A 10,078-nucleotide genomic window follows, 5' to 3' on the forward strand; every position below is an offset into this window, starting at 1 on the left:
CTCAAGGGTTTTGTTGTTTATCTAAGAAATTAGGGAGGAGAAGGAAGAGAGAGAGAGGAAGAGGTTTTGAGGGCTTTGGGTGGTTTAATATGAGAGAGAGAGATAAGGGATAGATAATAAGGGTCTGTTTTTTTTTTTTACTGCTATTAATCCCCTTAATTCCTAATTAGGGTTGTTTTTACCTGTAATTAATTTGTGGAGAGTCATATCTTTTAAAATCTTAATCAATGGGGGATTAATTTTTTTGAATTAATTTTGTTACTATACAAAGGGTGATTTACTTTAATTTCATTTGTCTAAGAGCATGGAATCTCTAAGGGCGCTCGAAAATGACCTATATTTTTATGTATGATATATCATACTAAACGCGTTATGTTTTTGGACAAGGGGGCCACATTTTATCTTTAATTTTTGGATTATCAACCTTTGCTTGTTTCTAATTTGTCCATGGATTGAATTTTGGGGGAGGGTATGTTACTCATGACTTTTGGTCCAAGCTTTTGTAATATCTGAATCTATTTTTTTTTTCAAGACTTTTGAAAATTATTGGATTTCGATTTTGATTTCGGTTTCGAAGATTCGAATCATGGAATAAAACACATATATTTTACTATATATGTGACAAAATTATATAAAAAAAAGAAGTGGCTTAATGACAATTTGATGGAGTGGAAGATACAAACACTTGTGTATATAAGGTGATAAGGGCATCCTACCCTACCACTTAAGTAAAATTTTCTCCACCTCTCCTTTCGTTCTCAACCTCTCTTAGAGTCTTATCCCATTGAATCATTTGCCCTAATCTTTACTTAATCGCTAATGCTTAATTATGATAATGGGGGTCGGACCCTCCCATTCAAAAGCCACCTCTTTTTTTCTCTTTTTGTTGTTTTGGACAATAATTTCAGGAGGGTGGTACCACTAATGACCCCTCCCTCTCTCCTTCCTTCAACTAATACATGCCTCTTTCGTAACCCCCACTTCTATAATAGTTAATTCTCTCTAATCAGGATAATCATATTGTAAATGGGCTTTGGTGAGGCCTAGGGTTGTCCATATTAGGGAGAGGGTTATATAGGACTTATAGGACCGGGTCGTCTTCAATCTAGTGGCCTAGTGGGGTTAAAATGTGATCCAAATAGTCCCTACACGGCAAGGGCCAGTTCTTGCTATTTTTCTTGCGCCACAAGGTAGCCTTGTGGCAATAATTGTTTCAGAATTTAAGGTCTTTCTCATATTTGTTTTCCATCGCCATCCATGGTATTCTCTTTTTTGGTCTTTGTAATTGTCTAGTTTGAGAAGTTTGGGTCAGAGGGCAGCCATATCTTTGCTCGTGAACCCTAAGAAAGATGTGAACCTAGGGAAGAGCTCTAGGGCAAGCATGGCGAGTCGTACCGGTGAAGAAGACAAAGAGATGATCATGGATTCATGGATGTTTTTAATATTTGTTATTTGAATTATATGGTTGTGGGTTCTATAAAGTACGGACAAATATCTGAGAATTCTTGATGAAATGAAAATTGAATTACGTGAATAAGTCATCAATTGTAAACTTGCCTACAACAAAATCGCAACTATAACAATAGCGGAATGCAAATTAATGGATGTATACCATCAAGCACAAAACGGATGGGTCAATTCAAATGTATAAAACTCGACTTGTGTCCCTAAGGGTTAATGGGGACAGGCTGTAAATTTGTTAGCAATATGTCTAGATTGTTTGGTTGATGGGATGACATTTTATTTGAATAAATTGCATTTAGTGTGATCTTCATGAAGCAATTGACAAATAGTGATGCACTCAATAAGATCAACCGTACTCTTATATATTCTATCAAACTCTTTTCAGGGACACTACGGCAGGGATCCATCGAACACTAATCTATCCCAACGGACCTAACCTGCTGCTTAAGGTTTGCCTAACCAGATGTCCATTAACAAAAACATAATTAGCAAACCATTAGTTTAAGGGTTACCCTAGACCAGATCCTCCTATTAAATCACTGTTAGAAAGCTCCCACTGGAAATTAATAAACTCACCTGTACGTCTATCTGTTGATATGTGACTCATTTTCGAAATCAAAAGTAACAACATATCACATCTCAGCTATTGTACCTTTGTGATCTCAAACAGTTGCAAATTACCTTTTTTCTCTACAAAAGGAAAAGGAAAACAAATCACTTGGCCTTTTGAGGCACAATATATCTGGTTATTGGGTAATTAGGTAGAATAAGACTTTGGGTCATTCACATCATCATCCAAATAATGTCATAATATATCACCTGACAGATACAAGGAATATGAGACTCATTAGAGAAATGCAAAAATAGTCATATGGAAAGTTTGCCCTTAAGTCCAATTTCAAAGTTGAACAGACCTCTCTGAAGTCTTAATTCAACAAAATTGACCTCAACAATTGAGATTATGAAATTAATAATCAAAATAACTCTTCATTGGAAGGCACTGATACAATTGTCTTGCTTCTGTAAACCAATGGAAATTTGACAAGGATTTGAGTTCTTTCACTAAACTACGAGTGCATCAATGCTACTCCTATGACTTTTAATAAGACTTTGAATCCAGACAATATCCTTCATGAACTTAGAAGTCTAACTAGTATACCATCTCCATAAGTGCTTTAGAATCGTCCATTTATCTTTTATGATCTGAGTTTTTCAAGAATGAGGTTTGGTGGATGACCTAAAAGTTGAAAATTTTTAAATTATGTGATTATATTGTGTAATGAAATGTTCGCGTGATGTATTATGTAGCTAACTCGTGATATTCAAAGCACTCTTTTTATTTTTAGGAATTCGATTTTGTTGATTTGATTTACGAGGATCATGATCTTTTTTTTTTTGGAAAAAAATACAAACAGTACCCAACCTACAGCCGACTCCGAATTTTTGTACCCAAGTTTTCAAAACTATCACAATAGTACCTAGGTTATCTAGCCCGACCCAACATATGTACCTGCCGTCTATGACTGTTATGCTAGGTGGCATAATTTCAGGGACATTTTAGTCCTTCCGTACCTTAATCTTAGTTTTTAATTTTTATTAGTATTTTTCTTTAACTGAAATTTTTTTATTAGTTATGTATCTTGATTGAGAAAGAGAGAGAGAGAGAAAGAGAGGCAGAGATCCAGAGAGAGGAAGAGAGCAAAGGGACTTGCTACTGATCCCAGTAAATTATCATCTCCTGCTTTTGCAGTCTTAACTTCATTGTGCTTATTATCTGCATTTAGAGACTGCAATTTGCTCAGCCCTTTCAAAGAACTTTGCTGTCTACTTGATTCACCATTCAACTCAACTAAAGATTTATCCGTAACAAAATCTATCGAACCAAACTGCAATACGTTTGTTTCCACTGGCTTTTCATCCTTCACAGGCGACGGCTTCCCCGGTGATTGCTTTAGAAGCAATGACTTGGTCTCATCTTCAGAGAATGACCCAAATATGAATAGCTGCAACCAAGGAATAAACACAAAAGTAAAATTCCACAACGATCCCAACGATCCGAACCACATAACCAATATCAACTGTACAAAACATCCCAACAAGATTCTGCAACAAGTGAGGAAGAGAGAGAGAGAGAACAAATCAGAGAGATAGAGAAAGAGAGGCAGAGATGCAGAGAGAGGAAGAGAACAAACGGACTCAAGAATTGGGTAGGGTAAGCCTAGTTTTCACTGTATGGCCTGCACAATCGACTTCCGCTGCCTAGAAGAAGGCTTCGGCGGCAAAACCTACAAGCGCAAGCAGAACCCCGAAGCCGCTGACGACGACGAAGATGCCGCCATGGAAATCGACGCCACCTACCCACCTCCGGCGAAGCGATCTGTGGTGTCCTTCTCGGACAATCCGGACAAACCAGTCGTGATCGTCGGGAAGGTCTCCGGGTGAAAGTGGAAGCAGACGCAGAAGCAGAGGTCGTCGGCGGTTCAGGTGAGTCGGAAGGGGACGACATTCGAGGAGAGGGAAGAACAAGTCGGTGAAGAAGGCGTACAAGGAGAGAATGGCGGAGCTGAAGGGGCAGATTAAGAGGAACAAGGAGGAGAAGAGGAGGAAAGGGAGAAGAAGAAGGAGAATATTCTTCCGGAGGAGATTATCAAGAGGAACAATAAGTAAATGACACAAATACCCATCAAATACGCCACGTGGCACACTGGTTAACGCCGTCTTGGACGGCAGGTACATATGTTGGGTCGGGCTAGATAACTTGGGTACCATTGTGATAGTTTTGGAAATTTAGGTACAGAAATTCGGAGTCGGCCATAGGTTGGGTACTGTTTGTATTTTTTTCCCTTTTTTTTTTTTAAGAGCCGGCTAGCTTCAAGCTTTAATTAATGAAACTGCAGAATACATAGGGGGGGGACATGATGCATAAACCCTGGATTACAATAAGCAATAAGAGAACATCCGGAGATAATAACAAGAGTCTCAACTAAAACAATGTATTCTAGCAAGCACCAAATAGCGAAGAGTGCTCTACTGGCTACTCCATTCACTTTACAATTGTGGTGACATACCAGAAAGATAAGAAGCATCATAACCAATAACACAGCTTTCCTACTATGCTGCCACCGGAAAATAAATCCGGTGACACTTAGTTTCACCCTGCCACTAGGCAGCAGCGACCATTTGACCAAGCAAGGAACTCACCGCCTACCTAGAGCAGACACGTTACTGCCACTAGAAGGTTGCGACCATTTGCTAATGCAAGGAACTCGTCACCTACCTAGAGCAGACAAGGTGCATAGACCAACATGAAGCCCATCACATCCTACCAAACTATGGCAGAAACTTATTATAATCAACAAACAGACCATAAAAAAATAACTACTAATGAACCAACTAAAAACAGCAGCCCACCAGCAAGGGCCCAACTCCCTAAGCCCGACCCAACCTCCAAACTCCCCAAGGAATTCCAGAGCTACAATCCTCCAATCCGACCACCAACTCAGCCGCCAACAAACCGACGTCATCAACCCTGCATTCCCACACTGCCAACCAACGATCTCGGCTGCCATTGGAGGCCAAACCTCAAGGCACGACAGATCCCTTGTGGGATCGCCTCTGCCAAGAGATCAAAGCCCTGATCCGCCCAATCAGAATGCAGGAGACTGTGACCCCCGATCTTGCCGCCGGCCAACAACCTAGCCTCGCTGCTCTATCCCTGTGCTCGCCCACGACCACAGAAGGTCAGACCGGAATAGATCTGCCCAACCAAACATACACCTTGCATCCACCTTTTTCAAGCCACGCCTAAGCCATAGAACCTCGCCAGTGCTCACCGTAACCTCACAGGCCCGTCCGACGACAGGGCCCTAAGGACGCGCTGCTGGACGGAACATCAACTTCTCAGAAAAACACCAACGCGTGGGGCGTGTTCTCCAACCTCTTCTCTTTTCACGTTGATAACCTATGTTGATATGATCTTTTGTTAGATAATACTAGGAATCTGTTCACACCCTATGGGTGTGGAGAAGTGGGTGGTCACCCGTTTAGAAGTGGGTAGTTAGTTTCTGAAAATAATAAAATTTCTTATTAATTATTTATTTAAGTTTTGACTTTTTTATCTTTGATAATTAGAAAGATATATAAAGTTATTTAATATTTTAGGGTATAAAAGTAAAAAATTTCAGTTATGGTGAGCAAGCCCTCTTCTCTTTTTGAGTAAAATGAGGTCATACTTTATTGAAATAGGGAAGAATTACACAGCACTATAATCAGCTGCAACTGCAGCTACAAGGAAACTAGGTAAAGAAAAGAAAAAGCTCCCATGCCGTAAAGACTTGGCATAATCTGCTGTAAGATGACCCACCAGATTGGCCCCCTTCCTGGTATGTAGTATACTAACATTTGGATAGCAGTTCAATACCTCCACAATGTCCTCATAAAGTCTTCCCAATAAGGAAGTATTCCTTATAGCTCCAGATGAAACTTGACGTTGCACCAAAATAAAATCTGTTTCCAAAATAATTGGCATCATGCTATGATCTCTAGCAAACTCCAAAGCAGCTTGACACACTAATGCTTTAGCATGCTCAGCTGAGTGAAGATTGTCAAGTGGCTTACCCCTCCTGCTATCAAGGCTCCAAATGAATCCCTGGTAACGAAACCTAAACCCTCCTTCTTCGTTTCCGAATGAAAAGACCCATCAAAGTTAGCCTTTAGAATCCCCACTGGAGGATGTTTCCAAGATGCCAGTGCAAACCGCTGTCCCGTATTCATCACTCTCACACAAGGTTCTAAAAAACGCTAGGCGCTAGTCGGGCGGTGACCCGAGGACTAGCGCCTAGGGAACTAGACGGTTTTTATTTTTATATTTTATTTTTATTTTTAAAACATATAATTATTTAAATAAAAATATAAGATATATATAATGTATGAAAATAGAAAGAATGGCATGGACAAAGACGTCAATTGGGCAATAAGTATAATAATAATAAATAAATAAATTCCAAGCTTGAGTCTTCGGCTTAATTCCAACCTATCCCACTAAAGTACTAATTAAACCAAACCAACTACCTCTCTCTCTCTCTCTCTCTCTCTCTCTCTCTCTCTCTCTTCCATTTCTGTACATCAAAACCCAAGGCAAGCTCTTCCATTTCTCTGCGTCAAGACCCAAGGCAAGGCCACCACAGATCTGAGACCTCCAAGATCTCCACCTACAATTTCCACTCTTTAACAGTAAGCTATTACTCTCTCTCTGTTTCGTTGCCCAGAAAATGTGGTCAAGAAAATTGGGGATTATAGTAAAGATTGAAGCTTTTGCTTTTCTTGAACCAAAGAGCGGAATCCTATGTTTTCTCTGCACCCAAATAGATGATTCTGATTTTGAATTGTGATTTGTGTGCTTACAATATGGATTTTTCAGTTCTAGGTTGTCAGCAAACTAAGAGAGTGAGAGAAGACAATCGTTGATTTGACGAATGAGGATAAAAAAAAAAAAATTCAAGCGCCCAGCGCCAAGCCTGCTCCTCCCAGCCTCTGCTCAGGCCGCCTAACCTCCGCCTAGCTCTCCTAGGCGGGCGCCTAAGAGGCCAGCGCCTAATACCTTCGCCCAAGCCAAAATCGGAACGGTACACCGGCGATTAGCGCCTAGGCGCCGCCCAGGCTGATTTTTAGAACCTTGCTCTCACATTATGCAGCCGAAACTCTGCAAGCCCGGCACAGGCTCGTAGAGCAACATCAATAGCAAGAGATTTCTTTTGTTTCCACACCCTATTATTTCTTTCGTTCCACACATTCCACAATAAGTACAGAAGCTCCTCAAAAGCTTTTTGAGGGAGTTGTTTGGCACAGAAGCTCAGCCACTCTATGATCCCAAAGCCTTCAGTTTGAGCATCAAAGCACACTTGACATACGCTGCTATTAGTCTGGAGCACCAGCTTAGTATAAGGACAGTTGCAACATAAATGGAGTGTACATTCCTGCTTAGTCTCACACAAGACACATATATGAGAGTCTAGCTCCACATGTTTAGAGGCTAACATTTCCAAAGAGGGGAGAATTTTATTGCACACACGCCATGCATGTACCCGTACTGAAGTTGGAATGCCACCCTTCCAAATCTTTTTCCAAAATTCACCATTGACATTAAGCGTATTCGGACGTCTAGAGGGTGAGAGTGAGAAAGAATGACTATAGGCAGTTTTGACAGAGAAAACCCCATCACTTTCCAATCTCCACACACACCTATCCTCAACTCTCCTAGTACTCAGAGCAATACTCAAAATAGCCTCTGCATCTCCCACAGAAAAAGTACTTCTTACCAAAGCATCATTCCAAGCAAGAGAGTCAAGCATAAGGTCACTAACCTTGAGAGAAGTAGTCACAGTTGAAGGAAGTATAGCCGGCATATTATTTGGGATTCCAGGGACCCAAAGATCCCCCAAACTCGCACCTGCTCCCCATCTCCAATTTGCCAGTAAGAACCCTGAAGGATTAACTCCCTTGTAGAAATAATGCTTCTCCAAGAATAAGAAGGGAAGCATGCGCCTTTGCTGTCCAAAAAGTACCTCCAAAAAAATATTTCGCTCGATAGATACGAGCTATCAATGATGAAGGATTGTTTATAATTCTCCAAGCCTGTTTTGCTAACATCGCTGAGTTGAACTCCGATAAACTGCGAAATCCTAGTCCACCTTCTTCCTTAGGGTTACACAAAGCATCCCAGGACTACCAATGTATCTTTCTTTTTTCAAGAGAGCTTCCCCACCAAAAGCGAGCGCACATTTGCTCCAAGTCTTCACATAAGCATTTTGTAAGTTGAAAAACACTTATAGCAAACGTAGGTAGGGCTTGAGCAACCACTCTGATTAAAATATCTTTCCCAGCTCCGCATAACAATTTGCCCTGCCAATTCTTCAACTTCTTGGCCAAATTATCTTTAATGTACTGAAAAGTTGAAGTTTTTTCCCTACCAACATAAGTTGGGAGGCCTAAATACTTTTCATGTGAATCAACATTCTCCACTCCCAATAGACTAGACACCTCCTCCTGTATGTAATCTAACACATTTTTACTGAAAACAACTTAACTTTTATTAAAATTCACAAGCTGCCCAAAAGCTCTTCCATATGTTTCAATTACGTCTTGTATCTGATAACAATCCTCCAAACCGGCATTTAGCATATAACATGCTGTCGTCAGCAAACAACAAATGATTAACTGATGGTGCATCCCTACAAAGCTCAATTCCAGAAAGTAAACCATCTCTCTGTTTCATCTGCAACAAGGCTGAAAACCCCTCAGCTCCAATAAGGAATAAGTAAGGGGAAAGAGGATCCCCTTTCCTTAAGACTCTAGAAGGAGTTACGACACCACGCTGCTTACCTCGAACCAGAAAAGAGTATCTGACTGTGGTGACACACAACATAACCATATCAATCCAAGACTGAGCAAAACCAAACCGTCCCATTACCTTTCGGAGAAATAACCACTCCATCATGTCATATGCTTGGATAAGATCCAATTTCAAAGCCATAAAACCCTCAGACCTTCCCTCTTATTATGAATAAAATGAGCCATCTCGTTAGCCACCAAAATATTATCTGTTATTAATCTTCCTGGAACAAAAGCACTCTGGGAAGCTGAGATAACTTTCAATCTATTAGCAATAGCTTTCGAACATAACTTATGTATCACATTGCGCAAGGCAATAGGCCTAAGATCAGACATATTCTCAGGATTGTTCACTTTTGGGATTAGACATACATGTGTAAAATTAATCTGCTTCAAAAACTGACCCGTGTGAAGGAAATCTTGAACAGCTTTAGTCACCTCCTCTCCAATGGTTTCCGAATAATGCTAAAAAAATAACGGAGGCATTCCATCCGGTACAGGTGACTTTGTAGGATACATTTGGAACAAAGCACATTTTATCTCCTCTCCACTATAAGGTCGACATAACTCTTCATTCATCTCCTGAGAGACACAAGATTGTATAGCAGAAATAGTGGTGTCCATGGCCTCAAAATCAAGTTCTGATGCAGTAAACATTTTGGTGAAATAGGAAGAGACAATCCTCTCCACTCCAGCGTCATCTTCACACCAAGATCCATTCTCATCATACAATCCTTGAAGCAGATTCTTCCTCTTTCTATTCTCAGCTTTTCTGTGGAAGAAACCCATGTTACGGTCACCTTCCTTCAGCCATTGCACTTTGGAATGTTGCTTCCAAAAAGTTTCTTCTTGGGAAAGTAAAGTCTGCAATCAACTCATTAGTTCTTTCTTCTCGGCCTGCACGGCCTCATTAACATTCACATCCATCAATTCTTCAAGTCTACCACGCACTCCCAACATGGATTGCTGCCTAACTCGAAAAATGTTCTTTTGCCATTTATTAAGTTGCATCCTAATATGTTTAATCTTCTGTGTAACTCTAAACATAGGGATCCCTGTGACATCAGTTTGCCATGCTTCTTCCACTAGAGAATCACACTCAGAATGTTGGAGCCAAAAAGCTTTAAACTTAAATCTGTGTAGCCTCTGACGTTGAGCAATTGGGATTGTACTGGCCCGTAATAATATAGGAATGTGGTCAGAGTCACTAGGTGGCAAATGAACC

General features: G+C 40.5%; 2 protein-coding genes across 2 annotated transcripts; both read right to left on the bottom strand.

Annotated features, from left to right (window-relative positions):
* Positions 1 to 7,130: 7,130 nt before the first annotated feature.
* Positions 7,131 to 8,003, bottom strand: LOC133711205 (uncharacterized). The gene has a single exon (XM_062137360.1). It carries the CDS (start codon positions 8,001 to 8,003, stop codon positions 7,131 to 7,133), a length of 873 nt encoding a protein of 290 aa, XP_061993344.1.
* Positions 8,004 to 8,187: 184 nt separating this feature from the next.
* On the bottom strand, positions 8,188 to 9,642 carry LOC133711206 (uncharacterized). The gene is made up of 4 exons (XM_062137361.1): positions 9,352 to 9,642; positions 9,009 to 9,240; positions 8,602 to 8,868; positions 8,188 to 8,519 (listed from the first exon to the last, which is right to left on the bottom strand). Exons 1-4 carry the CDS (start codon positions 9,640 to 9,642, stop codon positions 8,188 to 8,190), a joined length of 1,122 nt encoding a protein of 373 aa, XP_061993345.1.
* Between the last annotated feature and the right edge of the window lie 436 nt (positions 9,643 to 10,078).

This window comes from Rosa rugosa, chromosome 5 (assembly GCF_958449725.1).
Source record: "Rosa rugosa chromosome 5, drRosRugo1.1, whole genome shotgun sequence".
NCBI lineage: Eukaryota > Viridiplantae > Streptophyta > Magnoliopsida > Rosales > Rosaceae > Rosa > Rosa rugosa.